General features: G+C 38.9%; 1 protein-coding gene across 1 annotated transcript; it reads right to left on the minus strand.

The window, feature by feature from the left end:
• Positions 1-172: 172 nt before the first annotated feature.
• Positions 173-25,342, minus strand: LOC142984007 (uncharacterized). The gene is made up of 22 exons (XM_076131270.1): positions 25,228-25,342; positions 22,727-24,605; positions 22,394-22,607; positions 21,331-22,288; positions 20,354-21,214; positions 20,082-20,265; positions 19,394-19,886; positions 15,576-15,720; positions 13,435-15,292; positions 13,116-13,329; positions 12,092-13,040; positions 11,060-11,902; positions 10,381-10,552; positions 9,496-9,946; positions 9,124-9,142; positions 6,433-6,540; positions 3,906-6,117; positions 3,585-3,798; positions 2,427-3,399; positions 1,417-2,301; positions 1,127-1,313; positions 173-989 (listed from the first exon to the last, which is right to left on the minus strand). The coding sequence occupies exons 1-22, from the start codon at positions 25,256-25,258 to the stop codon at positions 173-175; spliced, it is 14,667 nt and encodes a 4,888-aa protein (XP_075987385.1). The 5' UTR covers positions 25,259-25,342.
• Between the last annotated feature and the right edge of the window lie 58 nt (positions 25,343-25,400).

The following is a 25,400-nucleotide window of genomic DNA, read 5'->3' on the forward strand; positions in this document are numbered from 1 at the left end:
CAATACAAGTAAGATACATAAAATATAATATTTACATAAAAATACGATTAAAATTTCGAATACATAAATACGATACAGCCAAAGAGAATAATATAAAAAATAATATATTTAATAATTGTCTATAATCGTAATCCTATTTCATGCCGATATTATTTGTTTTAATATGAACTTCTTACGCTCTGCACGAGGAAGGTACTCTGTATTGTTCAACTTTAGGTACACCAGATACTTGAGGATTCTGTCCTTGCTGTATTTGTTTCTTGTAAGTCTTGAACTGTTGGTCTGACTTCGAGCTGCAGATCACTTGAGCAGCCTGGATTCTGTAGTCTTCACCGCGGCAGTGGGACTGGCAAGCAGGCAGAGGAGTGGTAGTTATGCAGATCTCACCATGATTCTCACGGTACTGCACTTGCTGTTGCAGCTGGCACTGGCCTCGCTGCTTCTTGTAACTCCTTGTCCTGTAAACGTTTTGGGAGCCCCAATTCTCATTATTCCTCTCCTGGGCTTGTTGCCATTCCTCGTCGGAGCGAAGAATTGCGGTGTACTTTGTTTCAGGCTGGTACGCTTGTTGCTGTGCTTGTTTCTTAAGCTCCTGTGTTTGAGAATCACTGTTCTCTCCGTCCAAAGCGAACGAAGCTCCATAGAGCTCAGGCTGGTCAACCAGACCGTAAGGAGTCTGGTAGTCATCGCGTGGCTCGGCGCTGTTTCTGCCGCAGATGCCTCTTGTGGTCCTACGGTACTCCTTGGTTGCAACAACGAAGCGTTGTCCATCGAAAAGGGCGCGAAGACGTCCGTCACGGATGTTCAGCATCAGGACACCGTCTGGGTGCGTGGAGTACTGCAAAAGAGGTTCCTCCGCGGCCTCATCCCAATAGATAGTGAGGTCACCATCAGAAATCTTCATGGCGTTGGACTGGACCTTCACGTTAGCCTTGTTCTGAGCAGCTGAGGCTGGAATCTCAATTTCCAGATCCTTACCAGATGGGGTCCTGTGAAAAAAAAATACTCCTATATTATACTGATACTTTTTCTCCTTTTTGTGATTTGCACTTCAATCGACGTTAATCGGAGTATCGCTTCTATTTTAGAATGGGTGAATAGACAATTTTGGTCAATATAAACTTACTTGTGAGAAATGTAAATCTCCTGTTCTTGTTCGTTAGGTCTCCTGGCAAGGATGACCAGCTCGTCCCATTTGCCTTGTTTCTTGGCTTCCTCCTGCTGCATCACCAGATGCCAGGCACCAGAGAGCTTGTAGTCGTATGTGCGATTGCTGAACGTCTTCACCTTCTTGCCATCTACGGTGCAGTGGGCTGTAATAAATAGGTATATTGTCAATATTTCGGAGTCTCATAGGCTAGAAATAATGACTGAAAACTACGAGTTTTCAAGACATTAACATGTAGCACAACTTACGTAGGTATTGGTTGTATGTTTCGTAGTTGCCGACGCGTTCCCAGGCGTTTGATGAGCCAGAAGGCGTGTAGGTAGACATGACGTAAGGAGCAAATTGAGGAATTGGCACATTGTAGAGACGCACTAAGCCGTTGGAAGATGTCATCTCGAAACGTAAGGTGTTGTCAATGTAGGAAGCTTGAGCCTCTAATTCCAGCTTGCCGTTACCAACCTTCTTCATTGGGTTAGCTTCAATATTGCCGCTAAGCTGTTGCAGGATTCTGTAAGCTTGAGTAGTCATGTTCATGGACACTGCGTTTACGTTCTGGTAGGTCACTGATGCCTTGAAGTTATCAGGAGCGTGAGCTTTCACAATCATTCTGAAACAAGATGGTTGGAACTGGTTGCCCTCTGCAATCTCTTGTTCACATTGTTTGGTCAGGGCATTTTCTTTCAGCTGTTCAGTGTATTGCTGGCTGCGTTGGGCATTGCCCACGATGTGGATATGGCCATTTTGTCCGTATTTTACGTCAGCTTCATAAGTCATTTGCATGTCTTTCTTGAGCGCTTGAAGGAGGTTCAGAGGTGAGGTTTCGGGCATCACGACCTTAGCTACGGCATTGATCTGTTCGTTGGCATTTTGAGCGGAATTTCTTCCAAGGAAGAGGGCAGCTTGCACCTTGCGATCAACTTGGCTCTTAGCTAGAGCAGCAGTCATCACATATTGTTGCTGTTGGGGGCCTTCGAAGGTAGCGCTTAAGTCGACTACTTGAGCACGGGCTGTGTTAATGCCAGAGGAAACACGTTTGACCATCTCTTCGCGGCGAGCTCCGCTGTTTGGTGCGGCATCATTGGTTTGGCTTGCTTGTCCTAGTTCTCCACCTTGCTTCTGGTTGTAGAATTCATCTGTAAAAGTATTTATAACTTAAATATTTATTTGCTCTTAATTTGATTGCGTTTTCATGAGCATTAACAAAATAAAACTACATACAGTAACATTAGATGTCAAGTATAATGAATATTAAACTTACCATATACGGCTGTAAATGTCACTGCCTTGCTCTTGGATTGCTTTCCAAGATATCTGATGTTGTAGTGGGTTAAAGCAATGTCCTGAGGAGCTAGCAGTTCACCCATGTTGTATAGAGCACTGGCCAAGTTATTAGCGTTCTTATAGCTCTTTGAGTGCGAATATCCTTGCAGGTGGAAAATAGTACCAGTTTGCTGACCGAACTTAACGTCAGTGGATGACACCATCTGAGGGCGCTTGACTATCTGCGATGTTTTATCTTGGGAATTGGGGGTCAAAGAATCCTTCTTGTGGTTGGCAGAGTATGGCCACACGCTGAAGTGAGCAATGGTTGTATCTTGACCAGGGTTCAGGGGCTCAACCCTCATTTGGTATTCGCCTGATTTCATCTGCATGCTCAGTTTAGCGGGTACATTAATTTGGTACTTCTTCACGACTCCAGCGCTAGCATGTTGGTTACCAAGAGTGTCCATGAAGCCGACGTTACCGTCAATGTTCCTGGCGAAGGTAAGTTGAACTTCCTTGTTCATGGTCGCGTGAATGTTTTTGGGGTTCTTCTTGTCATTGTCGATTTTACCGCTAGCCTTGCTTTGGATGTGGATGACCACTGGTTCTTTGTATTTGTAAATGAATGGTACTCCTGAAGCAATGGGGAACATCACGGATACTTGTTTAGCGTTGAAGACCTTGGTGTAATGTTTCTCCACACCCTTTTCCATTTGTTCCATGTATTCCATGACGTCTTGTACCAGTTTCTTAAGGTCACTCTCATCAAATGCGAAGAATCGTTCCTGGTCAAAGATTTCGAAGCCGAAAGCGCCTTCCAATGGGTTCTGCTGTTCACGTTTAATGTTCAGCATTTCAGAGATCCTGTTAGCAGAGTATTTCTGGTTGGCGTTAGACTTGCGGGGCTCTGCGATCATTTGTTTAATGTAATCAACAAGTTCTTGGGCGCTGGAGAATGCGAAGTTAGCCTGAAAATCATGCATAACAATATGTTTGAATATCGATTTAGATTATTTTGTTTAGGTAAACTAGTTTGATAGTTGAATAGATAAAGCAAATAAAGTTTGCTTGTATCGTAACAAGCGTTCTGATATTTATGATTAAACTTAATGCTTAAAGTTCAATGCAACATGTTACATTTATATTCACTTACCGAGTTTTCAGAGGCCCACCCGGCGATCCTGTTCCTCCATGTAAGCCTGTGCTGCTTAGGTACGGCACCATCATCACCACCGATGTAGGAAGTTTGACGGTAGTTGTTGACCTCTTCGCTGTTGTCGTAACCATCAGAGAACACAGAAATAGAGTAATGGGCGCCGAAGTTTTCAGGCGTTAGAATTTCCTTTACAGCTTGGGCGGACCTTGCGCTAAAAAAAGAAAAAATAATTCTTAATCTATGAACCAATACAGTATAGATTTACATCTGTTTCATCTAAGCCCGCAATGTAATACGAAGTAAATTTTTAACACTTACAGGTGCCAATAGCGAGGGTCTTTCAAGGTAGCCGCGGTTTCAATACCACTCTTGAGAGCAGCACGTACTTGGATGCTAGGATCGTCATTCGTCATTTGAGCCATAACTTGCATCATGTCCGCAGAGGGGTTAGCTCTGAACATATTCAGAATAGCAGCGACTCTCACTTCGTAGGGCTCAGCAGTGTTCCTCAAGATGCTGTAGAGCACAGCACGAGCATACTTGTCCTTCTGGTCAACCAGAGACTTCAGTTGAGAGACCATTTGTACCCTGAGGTATGTAGATACCTGTGTACGTCCTTCCAAGTAGGGAGCGAAAACTTGTAAGATCTCGCGGTGGCCTAAGTTACCGATGGCTTTAATGTACACTTGGGCTTTGCTCCTTTCTTCGTTCTGCACGGCCTCTCTCAACTTCTGAGCCAGACGCGGAAGAATGTTGTCCACAACGAATCGGTCATGCTGGCGAGCAAGACGACCGTACATCTGGGTTGGGTAATAGGATTGAGCAGTTGCGTTGTCTACTTGACCCATGCGGATGAACTTCGTAGCAGCGATCAGAGCACTGACGTTCAATGATTGTTGCTGTTGTACTACAGGGTTCATGGCAAGCTCGAAGAATTGAATCATGATTTCCTTAGTAGGATAACGCAGAGTGTTTGCTAGGGAAGCAATGACCTGAGCTGCCTCTTCATTCTGAATCTTCTGGCTCATAATCCATGTCTTGATTTGCTGGAAGGCGGGTGGTGTACCGGCCTGAACGACAGCATCACGGAATATCATCCACATATCGGCCTTGAGAATGTTGTTTGAGGTCTTGCCGACTTCGATGCCTCGGCTGGTCTGGGCCAACTGGTTGGCGCTCATAGAGGCAATAACGCGAACAAGGATATTGAATTTAGTCAAGAAATCGGCTTTGGGCATGTTGTTGGGGTTCTGCAGTTGTTGAGCGAGGTCCAGGAGCAGTTTCTGTGCGTTCATTGGATTTTGCTTATTATCACCACGTGATTGCGTGTTCAAATAGAGGGCAGCATATGCAGGCTCATTCATTTTAGGCGTATCATCGTTGATGTAAGCTGATGACGAGTCGCTAGAGCTGGAACTTTGATAGGACTGCTGAGAGTTAGCCCTGTTCTGTCTCTCTTCGTCAGAGGCTTGCTTGTTGAAGTAACCATTTTCATTTTGTCTGTCCTCAGCCTGCACTCTTATGTGCTCGTGAGACTCTTCGGAAGAGAATGAAGATGAAGAAGACTGATCGTGGATAGCCATTTGCTTAGTACTCATAGAGTACAGTAGAGTCTTGATTTGACGGCTTCCTTCAGGCTTTTGCCATTCAGCACCGTTATCTTCTTCGACGGAGAGCAGGTTCAGTTGTACGTAGCTGTGGACTTCGGCCTTCTGCTTGCCGTACACATGAGGGTGCACGTGAACAGAGCTAGTGGTTTCAGCTTTGTAGATGGGACCTTGTTTGCCGGCTAGGATGCGGGAGACAGCGCTATGTGTGATGAATTGTTTCTCACTGTTCTTGTGAGCTGTGCCAGTCCATTCAGCACCTTCAGGAACACCGAAGTGGTAAGCGACGCGGTGGTGGCAGTGTCCATAGTTCTTGCTCTTGGTGATTTCCATTGGGTCGTTTTCGGAAGCGAAACGGGGCAGTTCCCGACGCCATTCAGCAGCTACAGGAGAAACTGAGTACAAAGTTTCGCAGTCACCAGTGACGTCAGTCTCAATCTTCTTGAACAGACCCTGTTGACGTTCCTTGTCGTAGTTGTCCTGGGGACTATGTACATGGCGGTAGTTCGATAAATCAACCTGGAGAGTACTGATCAGACCTTTCAGCAAGTTCTCATTAGCGACCGAGATTGAAGAAGGCAGGCTGATGGAAAGCACGCGGCCACCCTCAACGGAAATCTCAAAAGGCTTATCCAGGTTTTGCGCCGACTTGTATTGGAGGTCAGACGGCAAAGCCATGTTGTTCGGCAACTGTTGATGGACTAGTGCGTGTTGGGGGTTCTCCAGCTTAGCCTGCAGGCGGCCTGAGGACTTTACCCGTACGATGAACTGGGCCTTGAAAGCATTTCCAGAGCTGGAGCCTTCATGGAGTCGAGCCAGGGTATGGGAGTTGACCTCGTAACGGTATTGCTTGCCTGCTTGCCAGGGCCATTGTTGCTGGTTATCGGGCTGTTGCTCGCTCAGGCGGCCTGAGGAGGCGACGGCTGAAAATAAACAACACAAAATTATAAGGACTGCACCGTGATAGTAATTTGCAACAGACTGTATGTGATAAACAAAAATTGATCACATTGTAGTTAGCCCGGTTATTAAAAATCACTCATAGTTTTAAAGCAAGGTATTGTGACTGCAATAACAAGTTCCCAGTTAAGGATGTCTAATGAAGTCTAAGGATATCTAAAGAAATCTAATGGTCTATTGAGCAGCAAAAATTTAAATTATTTGTAAAGTACAATTTAATACACTTTTCAACTATATTCTAAACAACTTAATTACAATTAAATAGTAAAACAACTTACCGATGAACGCCGCAAGTACCAACAACTTCATAATCCAATCCTCAGTTTCGCCGTGTGATGGTTGGATCGAGAAGTGTACTTCTGATGCCCTCCACAACTCTCCCGGGCCTTATATACTAACTAACTAACTAACTAGGAACACTTGTACAGTGTACACGTGTAACAGGTCTAGGACCGACCTAATGAACCATATACCAATATCACTGATAATTACAATGTTAATCCAAGTCCGATGCAGTTGATAAAATTAATTTTATCTTTTTCGTAACTAGATATTACGCGTGGTTGTGCTTTGGTCTACAATTGTAACGCCTAATGCGTTACAATTGTTGACCAAAGCACAACTGAACGGGTTACGTATTAACCAATATAATCTAAGGGAAAAAGCAATGTACAGCAATCTTAAAAAAATCTGTCTTTCAGAAGTGGTAAAAGACAGATTTGAAAGGTACTATGCTGTACATCGCTTTTTCCCTTAGATTATATTGGTTAACACGTTACGTCAAAGCAGCAATGTACTTAATGGTTGCCATCAATTTGACGTACACTAGTTATCAGCTGAGGTACATGATACTGGATAGCTTAACATTTTGTTGGCTGGTTTTTTCATACACTTACTGTCACTTTGTCAGATAAGTTATGTCACATACTCCTAAAACGTGACACTGGCCGTAGTGCTCATTCTTTTGGATACCATATTAAAGTGAACATGGGAATCCACGACTATTTGCGTCCCAGTTTTCTTTAGACGCAGTAGAAACTTATTATCTCATTAGTATGAGCGTCAGCTTCAATGAGACAGACATAGGCAATGAAAAAGAAAATTGCTTTACTTCAATTGATTAAGGTCTGTACTGCAATAAATTATATTTTGCTGTCTTTTGAAGTATATCTTAGTTATTCAAATACCGCCACGCTAACTTCATAAATCTGCATAAATTTAGAGCCTTTATTCACCACGCTGACTGGCGAACCACCATAAGAGACTTGGGCACTTTGCCCCTCTTCATGAACTCTAGGTTTTTTGACACAACTTTTTAGCAGACAAACATACAGAAAAACATAACAAATCTAAGTCTAATCCTAAGTAAGTAAACAGGAAAATTTATATGAAAAGTGAAATGTGAAATGACATTGTTGCTAATTGTAAACAAATAGGCCGATGAACCGACACGGGTTCTGAACGATGCGTGTAAGTTAATCTTGATTGTCATTGTTTATGTGTAATACGCAGGATCTTATACTTTAAGTGCAAGGTTCTTCTTTAGTCCGAAAAACAAGTAAAAAAGCGTTACCGGCAGTCCTGTATGTAAATAAAACAAAGTAAGTTTGTAAGGATCGTGCCAAGTGCCTTTCTTTTGTCCCTGTCTACGACTAAGAAGGTGTGATTCTATGTATGTATAATTAAGAATTTGGGTTTTTTTCCAAAATGCCTGCTTATTGTCAGCTGCCTAAGCTTAGTAATTACTAATGATCTAAATATTGAATTTCGTATACTTCCGCCAACCGCGAATCTTGCATATAAGGTTTACTAAATTGTTGGATTATATTACATGTGTTAAAATATATGACATAACTTACGACAGAATGTCAAGAAAAGCAAAAAAACCTTACAAAAGTTGGCCCTCAGAGAAGTTTAAAAATCGTCATACGCGTAATTATGTTATTTTATAATTCTGCAATAAATAAAACAAAACCAATTAATTTTGAAACAAAACACAAGTTTGTGACATAATAATAAAATTGTAGATGAATATTTATCTATGTTGACAATTTACAAGCATTTCCATATTACTACTTACTCGTAAATCCACTTTTTTTTTTTCGCGAATTTTATTTACCACGAAACGATACCCTTACAAAAAATTACACACCGATTCTCTCAATTCTATAAACTTTTACGTACCTACCTAAATACCTACTCACTTTTCAATACTGCCGTTCTTAAATAGGACAAAAAATAAGATTCTTACAGTAATAATCAATACTGAAAAGACTAAATTAGCTTGCATTAAAGTAATTTTAATCGCTTGGACATCGTCATTCTCGAAGGATTTCGCTTAGCAGTCTACTATTACCTATTTCGTCATTGTCATAATCAAGGCTTGTAGGTCGAAGTCTTAACACACGTGGCAAATTAATATCATTTCATGTTATCGTTTTATCATAGTTCAGCTTACATTGTATGTATCAAGAATGAGCAATGACACAAGCAACAATTTACGTAGCCCCTTAGTCGTTGGCTATTTGTGATAAATCTGTCTTTAGGATCGAACGTTACTTTCATAATTTTCAATAGAGTATTCTTGTGCCTTGTCTATATTTTTCTATAAGGATAATAGCAATTTGATTAACGTTTTCGAACTATGTCTTAAGCGGAACTTAACTTTAATATGTTACGTTACTTTTCTGTGTTTTTTGGTGTGAAACATTGTCACTTATTTTTTTCTAAACGGGGACTGATTTCCCTATTTTGACTTGACTATATACATATTATATATATATATATATATATATATATATATATAAATATCTCAACACAAGTAAATAAATTTCTCAATGTTGTTACCAGACGATTGAAAAATCAGCCTAAACTTAAATTATATTTTACTCGTGATACTGGAAAACCGTAATAATTAACCTTGGACGCGAATTATTTTCCCATTTTCTTTTAATTGATTAATGACTTACCTACTTTTATACATAGTTTCTAAAAGTGTTACAGAAGTTTATAAATTACTACTAAATTACTGGCCATTATAATCTGTGTCAAAACGTTAAGTAAAATCCAGTTTAATATGGTAGATTGAATTAGTGTCCTATAGTGAGTGTCCACATAACATTAATAACTAGTTATTTAGGTAAAATAAAGAAAAAAGAAATCAGTCGTTACATTTTATTTATTTGTATCCAGTCGTTTATGATCAATGTTCATCATACTGAAAACAGTATCGTCTGATAATCGTTATACATTTCAAATAAGTAAAAAATGTTACAAACAATACCAAAACGAATTAATACAAAATCATAACAAGTTGTTTAATTCTCGTTAATTCATTCTACATCAGAGTAAGGAATACTTGTGTACCTCATCACGGGTTGATACGCCTTCAACTTAGCTTCTTTCTTCAGTTCAACAGTTTTTTGATCACTTACATCATCTTCTATAGAAAACAAAGCCCCATAATATTCAGGAACATCTACTAAACCAAATGGTGTTATGTAATCGTCCCGAATATCTCCACTATTCTGACCACAGATACCTCTTGTGTCACGATGTTCTTCAGTAAAGATTACCAGCCGTTGTTTATCGTATACCAAACGAAGTTTTCCATTATTTAGTATAAAGACTTGGTTGTCGTCATCAGTGGCTTTGTAATAGTCTAAAAGAGCCACGTTTCGTTTATCATCCCAATATAAAGTAAGTGGACCATTGCTTACTTCTTTAACGTTACTTTTGATGTCTACATTGGTAGGGGTGATTTGAAGCTCCAAGGTGTTACCAGTGTCGGTCCTAGAATTAAGATATAATTATTTTTAAAAGTTTAGGGATCGTAGCAAGTAGAGTTCTGTAGTCTCCGCATAACCCCATAGGAAAAGGTGTAATTTTATGTAAGTAATAATCATAAATAAAATAAATATATTTTTTATCTATCTAATTATATCATTTTAAGTCTTCATTCATTACATAGCGTTCAATAGATGTCTTTAAATAACTGTTGAAAATATTACTATATAAATCGAAAACATCAAATACCACTTTGCGCGGTCGGAATATCGAATCCGAGATCATTCAGGAATTCTAATCTCTAAGATCTTATTTAGCGAACCACTTCGGAATCCGCGGTAAAATGCCAGTTTTAAGTTTATAATGATAATGATTTTATAAATTATAAAAGGCATACCTAACAACTGTCAATATTTGATTCAAGAGCAATAAATGCTTACTTGTAAGAAACGTAAACCTGCAACTGATTTTCGTTTGGTCTTCTAGCCATGATTACTAAATCGGTCTTTTTGGCGAAGTCTACCATCACCACGTGCCATGAGCTTGTGAGAGTATAGTCGTAGCTTCGACCGCTAAACGTGGACACTTTGCTGCCATCTACAGCGCAATAAGCTACGGAAGCAAATAAATTATCTATACTAATATTATAAAGCTGAAGAGTTTGTTTGTTTGTTTGAACGCGCTAATCTCAGGAACTACTGGTCCGATTTGATAAATTCTTTCAGTTAGATAGCCCATTTATCGAGGAAGGCTATGGGCTATATATCATCACGCTACGACCAAAAGGAGCAGAGTATCAGTAAAAAAATGTTACAAAAACGGGTTAGCTAGTAACTCATAAAAGCCAAGTAAAATTTGTCAAAACAAAACTATCAAAATTATTAAATTTTGATATCTACTTAACCTTATATTACTTCCGGTTATTACGCTCACTAGGGTACTGCTTGACTTAACTTGGTCCTGTTTAGAACTATCTAGGCTACAGTTACTTGATTGAAACATCAGACAGACGGTATCAATTTCGTCTGTTAGCATAGTATAGACATGCAATGTGAAACTATGAAAGTTACCAAAATGGCAAAAATCTAAAACAAGATTTATATTAAAATTTCTACTTACGTAGGTTTTGGTAGCCACTGAACCAATTGCGGGAACGTTGTAATGAAACAGGCGTGAAAATAGTCTTCGCGTAATTATAGTATGCTTCCTCCACAGTCTTCAGTAAAAGAGTTCCAAATTCAGTAGTGATTTCACTGCTGATGTATTTATCGTAATGAAAAGCTTGAATTTCAAATTCCATCGTTCCCTTTTCAGCAGTCTTTTGCGGATTTATTTCCTTTTCAAAAGGCAGTAATTGTTTCAGTATTAAATCGTAAACATAGGAAGGTAAAACCGGCAGAGCTGACGTATTTGCATTATACGTTACTGAACCCTTGAACAAATCAGGAGTATGAGCCTTTAGAATGATCTTATAGCAGTCTTCCTGATAGGAGTTATTTTGAGCTGTATCAAGCTTGCATTGTTTAGCTTTAGAATCTTGCAACAACATTTCAGTGTAGTTGTCAGTACGTTTTCCAATAGCTTTCATGTGAATACTCAAGTCTTTAAACTTTATATCAGCCCCATAAGTCACTTTGATTTCATCCTTTACAGCGTCTTCAAACTTTAGTGCAACAATATTTGGTCTAGTCGTCTTGAAAACAACATTGATATCTTCGGTGCCACAAAAAATAATAGCAGTCTCAAATTCGTGACTAATATAATTTATGCCGATGGTGGAAAATCGCATATATTCAACATTTTGTCGATCTCCAAGCGCAAAGGTGATGTCTACTACTTTCAGTTTTGTATAGTTATCTGATGCTACTTGTTTCATTAAGTAACTATGGACCTTACTGACAGATGCAACATTTTCAGTGAAGTCTGTCGTTTTAGTATTTCCATTTTGTATGTATGTTTTCTCTGCAAATATAAAAACACATGTTACTTTTACAGTAGATATATGACAAAATTATTAGGACTAGATTAAAAAGCAAGCTAGAAGACACTTGTCGCTTATTTGTTGCAATTGGCGGATTGAGAGTGACAAAAAATGGTGATTCGAATACCAATTATGTATGTTAATGTTTTTAAAAAGAAGAAATCCCTTACCATCCATCATTACTGACACATCCTTGTTTTTCGATAGCCTTGGTAAATATTTCAGGTTAAATTGCGTCGAAGCAATATCTTTTTGGTTCAATAAGGTACTAAAACCATTCACGACATCATGCTCAAACAAGCCTAATAGATTCTTATAGTCAGAGGAATAAGAATATCCTTCTAGCTGAAAAACGATGCCTGTCTGCTGGCCAAACTTCAGGTCTGTGGATATAACCTTCTTCGGACGCTCAATCAGTTTTGTGGCAGATTCTTCGAAGACGGTCAATAAAGAGCCTCTCTTTTGCAGAGTGGTGTATGGCCACACGCTAAAGTGTGTTGCATTATAATCTCTCTTCCAATCAGTTCTAAGTATCAATTTCTGGACTCCACGCTTTTTAATAACTTGCAAGAATATTGGAACATACAACTGGAGTTTGTTGATGACACCAGTACTGACAACAACATCACTAAGGGTATCAATGAAACCAACTCGTCCGTCCAAGTTTCTCGCATAAGTAAATTTTATGTGGCCATTAAAGTTTCCCGAAAATAGTTTTATAGTAGCTTTACCTTCAAATGAAAGAACAATGGGTTCACTGTACTCGAAAATAAAAGGCATACCCATAGCAATTGGAAACTCCACATATACTTGTTTTTGAGACAGAACTTTGGTGTAGGAGACTTTAACTCCACGAATTAATTCGTTCATGTATGACATAATGCCAGTTACTAATGACTTGATTTCAGTTTCAATGAAAGTGAAAAACCTCTCTTGTCCTAAATTGTCTGTAAATAAAGCCCCTTCAAATGGTTGGCGTGTCTCCGGTTTGATGTTAAGGATGTTTGCAATTGTTTCTGCAGAATACGTGAAATTATTGTTAGTTTCAGCAGGATTATTATAATACACCTGTTCAATGGAATCCATTAGTTGCTGCACGCTTGACATCGATAAGGTGATCTGAAAAAATAAATGTCATGTTTTTTTATAAATTTTTAACACTATTTCCGTTTTATGAATATTGTTTTTAGTTACCTGATTTTTATCTGTCCATCCTGAGTTATTGGAGCTTATAGTTGAGCTTAGGTATTTGGGTAGAATGTTGTCTTTGCTGCCAATTAATGAAAATTCTCTGAAGATACCGAACTCGTCATCATATTTTAATCCATCAGACATGCTATTGGTTGAGTAGCCACGTCCAAAGTTTTCTTCTGGGATCATATGAATTACGGATTGGGCAATCTTAGCGCTTAAACACAAAATAAAAAAAATTAGTTTATATTCATTTAAAATACAAAATTTATATTATTATAATTATTATACAAAAGTTTTTATAATACAGTTTAGAACTTACAGCTCGGCAAAACGGGGGTCTTTCAGTTTTGCGGCGTGAGTGATACTTTTCTGTAAAACAGCTCGGACTTGAGTACTGGGGTCATTAGTAGTCATCCAGGCCATAGTTTGCATGATCTCAGCTGTAGGGTGAGCCATAAAGATGTTCAAAGCAGCCGCAACTCTTATCTCATAAGGTTCAGCAGTGTTCTTCAAGATGACATATAAAATTGCACGGACTTCCTCGTTCTTTGCGTTAGCCAAAGCCTTGAGGTTAAGTATCATTTGAGTTCGTAGGTACTTAGAAACTGCTACGTGACCTTCCAAGTAGGGAGCATATACTTTCAAAATACCAGGGTCAGCTAAATTACCAATAGTTCTTACATAAGTCTGAGCTTTGCCGCTATCACCATTTTTGACAGCATTTTTTAATTCTTTAGAGAGTCTAGGAATCACAGTTCCCTCAACAAATTCTTTATCTTTACTCAAACGTGCCAGTTTAACTGCGGCTAACAAAACTGAACTATTTAGGAATTTTTGCTCTGTAACTTCAGGGCTCATAGCAAAAGTAAAGAATTCAGTAATTATTTCATTGGTTGGATAATGCACAGAATTAGCTAGAGCCGTAACAATTTCAGCTGCTTCTTCTCCTTGAACATATTTTGATAAAATCCAAGATTTTATTTCGTGAAAGGCGCCACCGGTACCAGCTTGTGCAATAGCATCTCGATAAATGATCCTCATTAAGTTTTTGTTTACTTTATTCGAATTCTTTGCTATTTCAATGCTAATTGTCATTTGATTTAGTTGTTCGGTACTCATGGACGCAAGAAGGCGCACTAGGATCATGAACTTTGAAAGGAAGTCAGTTTTTGGCATATCATTCGTATTTTGCAGCATTGGAGTGATTTCTTGAAGTACTTTCTGAGCATCAGCAACTAATTGTTCACTATTTTGAGCAAAGAACGTAAATTTCCCCATAGTATATAAAAGTGAGGTTATTGGAGTTGTTTTCTCAGATACGTGCCATTCAGTTGCAGTATCTTGCTCTACTGAGTTTAGGTTAAATTTGACAACACTATACACTTCAGACTTTTGTTTACCGAACATCAACGGATTAACGAAGACAGAGCTCATTACTTCAGACTTGTATATTGTGCCTTGTTTGCCAACAAGAATACGAGATTCAGATATATGCTTTATAAATTGTTCCTCTCCATTATTATTTGTATTCCACATTGCACTTTCTGGGACACCGAATTGGTAAGTAGCGCGTTTATTGCAAGACCCGTAGTCTTTGCTTTTAATGATCTCTATTGGGTCTTGTTCTGTTGTGAACTTGGGTAACTCACGGCGCCATTCAGCAGTCATGGGTGATACTGAATACAAGGTTTCACATTCACCAGTGACGTCAACCTCCATCTTCTTAAAAAGTCCTTGAAAGTCTTGCTTGTCGAAGTAGTGTGGGAAGTGATTGACATTACCAAAGCTGGATAGATCTACTTGCAAAGCACTGATTAGGCCTTTAATCAAGTTCTCGTATGGAAGAGCATGAGATGGTAGGTTAAAAGAAAGAATACGACCGCCATCGATTAAAATCTCGAAAGGTGTGTCGATGTTCTCAACCGGTTGATATTTAAGATCCGAAGGTAGATATTTTGTTTGAGACTGGACTTGGGCATAGAGTGGGTTCTCGAGCTTGGCTATAAGTTGTCCGGGGGCCTTTACACGAACAATAAATTGTGCTTTGAAGGCATTGCCGTTGCTCACACTTTGTTCAAACTTGGTCAACGTGTAAGAGTCTACATCGTAGTTATAAACACTGCCGACGTGCCAGGGCCATTCCTGGACATTGCTTTGCAGCTCTGATGAAACAGTAGCTGAAATATGTTTTTGGAAATTTGTTTAAAATTTTACTCCCAACTTGATAAGTTGGTAAATTAAATTAAATACGAGTTACTTTAATAAAATCTTATTCACTTCACAAAGTAACATGTACTATAAACATTGATATGTGGAATTTGAATTCAATTTTTCAATTATAGCTATATCTGCTACCATACTAATTTATACTTGCTTCTTAGTATTTCGAAAATATATTTACTTTGGGCCCTAAGTTATAAGAAAGCCTTACAACAAAGCAAAAATATTTAATTCACTCACCGAAAACTGCTGTCAGTATTATTATCCACATCTTTCGAGATACCAGCTTAAGGTATGCTGGTAAAATGCACGTTTTTAGTGTCATGTAGCCTAATGAGACAATATCGTTTATCATTTGAGCATTTAGATTTTTTATCTCAGTGACCTTTTACCTCTTATTTTATTTTTGGCTAATTGTGTACCTATATTGATTAAAATTTATCTCCATATAGGCCGGGCGAATTGCAACGTCGTGTTATCTTACTAATCAGACAACTAACACGATAATAATATTATATCAACATAATATCGTATCATATTACATAATATCGCGCTTATTATATAAATAAAATAAATAAATAAATATTATTGGACAACTCACACACGGTCATTTGATTCCAAACTAAGCAGAGCTTGTACTATGGTAACCAAATAACTCATAAACTTACTTATATACTTCTAAATACATACTTATATAAATAAATTAACATCCAGGCTCAGAACAAATACTCGTGCTCATCACACAAAGATTTGTCCCGGGTGGAATTCGAACCCACCACACGCGGCGCTACGGTTGTTGCGGCGAGGTGACCGCTTAAACCACTGCGCCAAACGTGCAGTTAATCATATTTATATCATCATCATCATTGGCCTGAATACAGCTATTTCAGATAATTAATGATTAATCATCTGTTATATCAGAGACGTATGAAATACACCGCCGTTTTGCGATGAAAAATGTGAGTCCCACGTAATAGGTGGCAAGTCTATTGCTATTTTACCGGGCACTTGTCAGCAAACTCCGGGCTACTATTGAAAAATATTTTGATACAAATTAGAAAACCAATTGCTCTCCACCCGACCGGAAAATCGATCCCGAGACATCGCGATAAGCACGCGGATACACTACCGACCGCGCCACTACGGCATCAACATCATCGATCATTTAATTAGTAAGTAGTAGTGTAGTTCGTAGTATACATATACAATTTAAAAAAGAAGTTTGCATATGTGTATTGAGAGGGGCAAAATATCCTACAATCATCAAGCTTGTTATAAAGAATTTTATATGATATTCTAGCTGTGTCTGAGTAGAAAAAAATCCAGGAGTAAAAAATATTCTGTAATAGGTACAAGTGACCTTCATGTGCTCCAAGTTTTATCAGAAACTATTAAGGGGCTTTTGAATAAGAAAATTCTCAATCGTTGAGCCAGGTTAAAAGCTATCAGTGTACCAAATTTCATAAGAATCTCTCCAGTAGATTTTTATTTATGAAAGAGTAACACACATACATATCTACATCCAGCCAGCCACGCAAACTTTCGCATTTATAATGTAACTAGGATTAGAAGAATTTTATCCAATTAATTAAGGTTTTTTTACATTATACTAGATCCTGGAGATAATATTTTCGTTGAAGATAACAGTTTTAATAATAGTGCATTTCCTTTGATACAATATTAAAGTTAAAGTCAAATATTATGTTTTATTTCTTAAACTTTTTACGAGTATTTGAAATCATCGTACTATTTTAAAATCTACTACAGTTTCGATTTTACGAAAAGCTGTTGCTCGTGAGAAGAAACGGCAAGCTCAAACTCACGGCTTGCACTTTTTAACTGTCAATATTTTCATGATTAATATATTATTATCATCAGTTGGGAAAAAAAGTTTACGAAATTTAAATAATTAAGTTAATAATTAAACATTAAAAAAACGAATATGTTGACACATTAAAGCATCTTATTTTTAATTGTTAATATTTATTATTTGAAACAGACTTGGTAGAAGCAGCACAGTCACATGCTTTGTTATCATCCAAATAATCTCAAACGGATTTTAAACTAAAAAGGATATTCCTTATAAGCTTCAAATCCGTTTAATCAATAATTAAAATTTATTGAAACTTAAATTTTGAATTTCAGTAGAAATTGTTGCCTATGGTATTACAGATGATAGATCTGTCTGATTAAAATCTCCGTAGAGCTTTACTTATTTACTTTACATCTTACCAGTATTTAACAGCTAAGAATACCTACGTAATAATGAAATTTTAAGTCAAAACTTTCCGTCGGAACTGTTTATATTATGTCATCCAGCGCAGGTTCATTTTTTTTATAATGATTTATTTGTATTATTTATTTTCACCCACTTCAAAGCATAAGCCTCTCTCTTTTATACCATTAATTCCTGTTCTGTGTTCTATTAGTGCCAGTCTTTTTTTTAATATAGTATTATATCAGTATTTTTATACGTTTGTTTTTATCCTTTATTAAGCACTAGCTGACCCGTGCGGCTCCGCTCGCGTGAATTTCGTACTGTTGCTTTTTCGTTTGACTACGCGAATTGCGAAGCACTCGATACACCTACACATAAAAATGCGAACAACTCTTTTGTCATCTAATGGTTATTTACGAAAGGGACCCGAAGGGCACACAATGTGACACAGGCTCAGGCAGGCCTGATTTCCTGTGGTTACCTTCTTTCCCGCTCTTTTCTGTATCCGTACCAGTTTACACTGTAAAATATAATAGGTACCTTATTATAGACTGACCATTGCTTACCCGTCTGGATTCAGAATATTATTATAGGTACAAACAGACCTATCTGCGCCGGAGCTCTTCACACGCGTAATAATGTATACTTGCGATGATACGTCCGAAACCGCGTAACCCGTAATTATTTTTTAATATATCATCCGTTGTTTATTTTTTAAAACTTACCACATAGTCTGTCTTACAGCTATCCAATTTATTTCCTTAATGCAAACAATTAATTTGGTTACGTGATACGAACTACTACGCCATCTGTTAGTTGGGGCGACAACAAACGAAATTACTCGGTTTGCCATCTAGTATATCCCGAGCGCACCGGACCCACGTAAACCAACATTTTTGTGTAATATATCATACAACATTTATGTTTGAAAATCTTATTAATGTATAGCCTGTTTCAAAGGTATTATTTTTACAATAAAGCAATAAAAATCAAAATAAATTAATTAGGAAAAACATGCTGTGTTGCTGACTATAACGCCATCTATTGGTTGGTGAGAACAACAGGTATCGATACGGATGGCACCGCGTTAACTATGCGAATGTTGTGAAATAAATTGCAACGCCATCTATGGTCTCTTTAGGGAAACGCAGGTTCAAACGATTTCTACGTATTTTTTTCAATTTTCTAAAAATCTATGATATTTTATGCGATAAAAAGTATCCTAGAAATTGCTCCACTACTTATTCTATGCATATACCAAATTTCAGCGCATTCTATCCGGTAGTTTTTACGTGATAGCGACACATACAGACGGAGGACAGACAGACAGACAGACAGACAGACAGACAGACAGAAAAGAAAATTATAAATTGCAGATTCGGTATCAGTATCCGTTACTAAACATCCCCCATTGGTTTTTTTTTTAATATATTCAATGTACAGAATTGACCTCTCTACAGATTTATTATAAGTATAGATTTCTACGTGTTGGTAAGTATTGTGTGTAATTTAAATTTGGTCACACATTTTGTTTTTTAAAAGTGCTAATGTAGTTCCATTTAACTGATGTGAATATTAAAACTTAGCTTTTTAAACACGTTACTATTTATACTGTAGTTGTTGTTCATAAAAGAAGTGGTAACAATTAATGTGAGTTATAAGTAAAACGGCGTAAATATAATTGATTTGACTTTATTAGGATAGGAATAGTAGTATTACTAATACTATATTATTTACATCTGGTACATACATATACACACTGAAACATTTCAATACATACAAATAAATTATGGTTCTTTGGATCGGTATCTTATTTCTTGTATTATTGTGTAGTTATTTAAAGGCTTTTGACAGACTTGTTGTTAGCCTTGACCCACTCAGCGTCGTTACGGAAGATGCTGGTGAACTTGGTAACGGGCTGGTACGCCTTCAGCTTAGCGTCGTTCTTCAGAGCGACGGTCTTGGGGTCGCTGAATTCACCCTCCAGGGAGAAAGCAGCTCCGTAATGTTCAGGAAGGTCAACCAGACCAAATGGAGTGACGTAGTCGTCACGGGTCTGGCTGCTGCTCTGTCCACAGATACCTCTGGTGGTACTGCGGTGGCCGTTGGTCCAGATGATGAGCCTCTGTTTGTCGTACACAATACGGATGCCATCATCGCGGATGTTGAACACCTGGACGCCATCAGCAAGAGAGTAGTATTGCAGCAGAGGAATTTCATCAGCACCGTCCCAGTACATCTTAAGAGCACCGTCGGCAACCTTGGGAGCGTTGCTCTTGACCTCAACGTTGTCGGGCTTGATGAAGAGTTCGAAGTAGTTGCCAGTTGCGGCCCTGATGACAGAATAATAAAAATATTATTAGTATATAATATAAATTTTCAGGGAAAAACTTGGTCTGTTTAAATTGATGTTTAGAATCCGTTTCATATCCCTGAGACATTAAAGTGAGTAAGATATTTATCAGATGAACACATTACAGAATCATAGCGTTACACTTAATTATCAAAACAAAATAAGTTTTACGTACTTGTAAGAAACGTAGACCTCTTCCTTGTTTTCGCTGGGCCTTCTAGCGAGGATAACCAAGTCATCGTACTTGCCGAAGTTGTTAGCCTCATCAACCATCACTACGTGCCATGAGCCGGAGAGGCCGTAGTCGTAGCTCCTGCCGCTGAATGTCCATACCTTGTTGGTGTCAACAGCGCAGTAAGCTGTAATGGAAAGTTTTATTGTTAAATTAGGGTATTTTGCAAAGGTAGTATGCACGAGTAAAAAGATACTATGTAATTTAAAACTTACGCAGGTTCTGATAACCAGTGAACCAGTTACGGGAGCGTTCCCAGGAGCCGATGGGTCCGTAGACAGCCATGGCGTATGGGTAGTACCACATGCCTTCAACATTTTCCACACGCACGGAACCGTATTTGGTGAGGAATCTGTACATGATTGAAGGTTCGTAATATTGGAACTTAGCTTCAATTTCAACCTTGCCGTCTTGAGCAACCTGCATTGGGTTGGTCTCTACTTCCCAGTCGTAAACATCCTTCAAGAATTTGTAATAATAGTTAGTGTAGTTCCAGAATGTAGATCCGCTATCCTTGTAAGTCAGAGAAGCTTTGAAGTAGTCGGGAGCGTGAGCCTTGATGACTAGTTTGTAACATTCCTTCTGGTAAAGGTTGTTCTTGCTAATGTCGTCTAAGCATTCCTTGACCTTAGGGTCCTGTTTAAGAGTTTCAGTGTAGTCCTCAGAGCGCTCTCCAGTACCCTTAATGTTAACGTTCAAGTCGTTCTCGTGCTTGATGTCAAGCTCATAAGTCACCTTGATGTCGTTCTTCAGGGCTTCCTCGAAGTTCAATGGTACAATTTTGGGTGTTTTCAACCTGAAGACAGCGTTGACTTGTTCACTGCCACGTGCGAATAATGCAACTTGGTATTTAGGGTCGACGTAGCTGTAGGCAACGGCACTGGTGAACACCCATTCTACCTTCTTAGGTCCATTGAATTGAACGCTCAAGTCTACCAACTGAATTTCAGCTGAGTCAATACCGGCCGAAGCTTTTTCAGCTAATTCTTCGCGGCGAGCCTCGCTGTTTGGCTCAATGTGTTTGGTTAAAGTTGCAGGTCCAAATTCAGCATTGCTCTTCTGGTTGTAACGAGCGTCTGTAAAAAAATTAAGTAAATTTATTAAATGTTTATTGTTTCACTTTTTAAGTCATGTTGAATTCTTGTTATTATTGATATTACTTATGTATATTATATTCATAATAGAAACTTACCAAGGTTTAATGTGACCGTTGCAGTTTTAGCAGTTGATTCCTTAGCAAGGTACTTGAAGTTGAATACACTGTATGCGATATCCTTCTGGTACAGTGCGGTTCCGATCACCTTCAACAGATCATCCTCATCACCGAATACCTTCTCGGGGTCAGTGAAGTCTGAAGAGTAGGAGTCGAGGCTAAATTGGTAGAACATTTCAGTCCAGTATCCAACCTTGAAATCAGCACCGATGGTTTTGTCTTCGCGCTTGATGATTTCATAGTCATAGTTTATTGAATCTCTCTTCTGTACACCAGTGAATGGCAACACACTCCAGTGGATGAGGTTGGTATCTTTGTCAGCGTTCAATGGCGTGATCGCGAATTTACCTCCGGCAGAGCTGAATTCGGTGTTAATTTTAATGGGGAGGTGAAGCTGAAGTTTTTGGTCCACACCAGCAAAAGCAAAGTCTCCGTTAAGAGTGTCGACGAAACCGGCGGCTCCGCTCAACTCCCTTGCGTATAAGAGGTCGAGTTCAGTGTCCAGAGATCCCGCTGGGAACTTAGACTTGTCCAAGCTAAATTTAACTAAGGTATTAGCCGAGAACAAGGCAGGCTCAGTGTAAGTGAAGGCGAACGGCATACCGCTGGCAAGAGGGAAAGCCACTTGTACGTTCTTCATGTTCAATAATTTGGTGTAGTGGAACTCAACACCCTCGAGGATATTTTCAACATTCTTGACGGTATTGTAGATGAAAGCAAAGAATTCTTGCTCGCTGAATGTAAATAGTTTTTGCTGGTTCAAGTTATCGATGTACAAAGCACCCTCGAAAGGCTGACGCGCCTCACGTTTGATGTTCAACAGCTCGATAATCTTTTGGGCGGAGAACTTGAAGTCAGTTTCAACGTTGCTGGGCTCGTACACTAATTGCACAATGTAGTTCACAACATCTTGCACGTCAGAAAACGACAGGATAACCTGTAAAAGACATATTATTATGAAATATTTATATTGTGTGGGTAAATAAGTAAACTAAATGTAATTGCATAAATTACAGAAAAAGCGCCAAATGTGAAAACAAACCTGGTTTTCCTCTGTGAATCCAGTGCCCTTGAATCTCAAAGCAGACCTTTGATACTTGGGAAGAATATTGTTCTCACTGCCAATGAAAGACAGTTCCCTGAAGAAACTGAATTCGTCATCACCGGAGTAACCGTCGATTATACTGGAGGTTGAGTAGCGGTAACCGAATTTCTCTTTGTTGATGATGTCCAAGACACTCTTGGCGGTCTTGGCGCTAAAAACAAAGAATGAAATTTGTAGAGGATGGGATTACGCCACTTTAATAGCATAGAGTCATCATACTGATATGTAGTATTGACGGTGTATTAAAAATAAAAACATAAGTATACTTACAGTTCAGCAAATCTCGGGTCCTTCAGTCCAGCAGCAAACACAATAGTGTTAGCCAGCACAGCGCGAACTTGGGTGCTAGGATCATCGTGGGTCATATGGGCGAGCACTTGCATCATCTCAGCGGTGGGGAAAGCCATGAAAATGTTAAGGGCAGCTGCCACCCTAACTTCGTAGGGTTCAGCGGTGTTCCTCAAAATGCTGTAAAGTACGGCGCGCACCTGGTCATTCTTGCGGTAAGATGCCAGAGGTTTCAGGACAGTAACCATTTGGGTCCTCAAGTATGTGGAAACCTTAACGGATCCTTCCAAGTAGGGAGCAAATACGTTCAGAATAGCTGGGTGAGCTAAATTGCCGAGAACTTTAACGTAGACTTGAGCCTTGCTTGATTCTCCATTTTGGATGGCGTGCTTCAGCTCCTTGGCGAAATGAGGAATTACGGTCTCAAGAACAAATTGATCATCATCAGCATAACTGTACAATCTGCTGACAGCCAAAAGTGCGGAGTTGTTCAGTGACTTTTGTTGAATAACTACGTCACTCGTAGCAAACTTGAAGAATTCGTTCAAAACTGAATGAGAGGGGTTAACCAGACTGGCACCGATGGCGGTGACCACTTCAGCCGCTTCCTCACCTTCAATCTTCTTGTTCTCGACCCAAGATTTAATTTCCTCGAAGGCTGCTGTAGAGCCTGCTTGGGCAACAGCGTCGCGGTAAATGGTCCACATACCAGCCTTTGCAACATTCTTGGAATTCTTTGCGATGTCGATGCTGCTGGTCAACGTTTTCAGTTGCTCGGCATTCAAAGCAGCAATAACGTAGATCAAAACGTTGAATTTTGTGAGGAACTGGCTTTGTGGCAGTTTGTTGGGGTTTTGCAGGAAGGGGGTGATCTCCTGCAGAATTTGCTGGGCCTTAGCGATATTCTGTTCGGCACCAAGAGTGAAGAACGTGTAGGAATTGTCCATTGAGAATAAGAGAGACTTAACTGAACGGTATTCCTTAGCCTTTTGCCATTTAGCGCTGTCTTCTACAGCCGATTTCAGGTAGAAGCTTACATAACTGTATACCTCAACCTTCTGTTTTCCAACCAAAAGAGGACTGGCAGAGACGGAGCTGACCACTTCAGACTTGTAAATAGTACCTTGTTTGCCGGCTACAATACGAGCCTCAGACGTGTGCTTGATGAACTGCTTCTCGTCATTATCTTCAGCGATTCCCTTCCATACTGCGCCTTCTGGCACGCCAAATTGGTGGACAACACGCTTAGAGCATGAACCGTAGTTCTTACTCTTCACGATTTCAATGGGATCCTGTTCAGCAACGAATTCGGGCAATTCGCGGCGCCACTCAGCAGACAAGGGTGAAACTGAGTACAAAGTCTCACATTCACCGGTGACATCGGCTTCAACCTTCTTGAACAGACCTTGGAAGGATTCCTTGTCAAAGCTGTTAGGGTATTCGTGGACATGGCCGAAAGCCGACACATCAACTTGAATAGCACTGACCAAAGCCTTCAGCAAGTTCTCGTTTACAACGGAGAATGAAGTAGGGAAGTTCAATGAGACAACACGTCCTCCTTCAATGAAAATCTCGAAGACTTGGTCGAGATCTTTGAGTGGTTGAAACTTAAGATCAGAAGGTGTCTCCTTGTTGTTGGCAATTTTGGATTTCACCGCTGCGTATTCAGGGTTGTTCAGCTTAGCCAAAAGTAGTCCTGAGGATTCTACGCGGACGATGAACTGGGCCTGGAAAGCATTGCCGTTGGTGGTGCCCTCCTCGAACTTGGTCCATGTGACGGTGTTCACATCATAGGTGTACACCTTGCCTACTTGCCACGGCCATTTCTGTTCCTCCGTGACAGGGCCTGATGCGACGGCGGCTAAAAACAAACAATCATACTTTAAGATACAGTTACATAAAATTATTGATAATTATTTAAATTATAAAGTAATAGGCAAACTGTTTGGTGAGGTGATTACATAAAAAGTTAGATAAAATTATAAAACAACAAGACTGATTACTGATATCAGAGTAGTATTACTTTTACTTGTTTACAGATCGGGTAATTTGACCGTTTCTAATATTTCCGTAATAACACGTTAAACTATTTTCTTAATTTTTTTTGGAATTTAAACAAAACGCATTTACCTAGTTCTGAAAATCGAACCTCATATTCGTAGGTGCCATTAATGCGTTAATAAATAAACATTAATATTTTTAGTTTTTTAATGTAAGATAGAGAAATTTAAAGTAATTTTTTTTTTAAATTATATTTAAGGTAGGTACTAAGTTCTTAAAAGCGTATATCATAATAGAAGAACGAATTTAAATAATATTTATTTCACGAAAATCTAACTGCTATTAATATCAAACTCACAGCATATATTTCTAAAAAATGTCGTAGTTTTGAATACTAGACAATACAATTATTTTAACAAATCAACAGTTTATAAAACACTTCAAAATTTGTAATGTTTTGTTACTAAGTGGTAACAACTCACCGATAATCGCCGTCAGTACGAGTAACTTCATGATGCCAAGTCCTCAGCAGCGGCTGTGTCAGTGTTGAAACTGCACACTTCTGATGCTGTACCGATCTCACCCCACGGCTTTTATACCAATCTCAACTCATCCCACTGACCTCCAATCTCAAAACAGCTGATAAAAAATATTT

The sequence above is a fragment of the Anticarsia gemmatalis genome, chromosome 25, assembly GCF_050436995.1.
Source record: "Anticarsia gemmatalis isolate Benzon Research Colony breed Stoneville strain chromosome 25, ilAntGemm2 primary, whole genome shotgun sequence".
In the NCBI taxonomy this organism is placed as follows: Eukaryota; Metazoa; Arthropoda; class Insecta; order Lepidoptera; family Erebidae; genus Anticarsia; species Anticarsia gemmatalis.

Coding starts and splice junctions, on each gene's coding strand:
- LOC142984007 (XM_076131270.1), bottom strand. CDS start 25,258: ATGAAGTTACTCGTACTGACGGCGATTATCG. Junction 20,266..20,353: donor CACTGGTTATCAGAACCTGC/GTAAGTTTTAAA, acceptor TTTCCATTACAG/CTTACTGCGCTGTTGACACC. Junction 2,302..2,426: donor GACATTTACAGCCGTATATG/GTAAGTTTAATA, acceptor ATACTTTTACAG/ATGAATTCTACAACCAGAAG.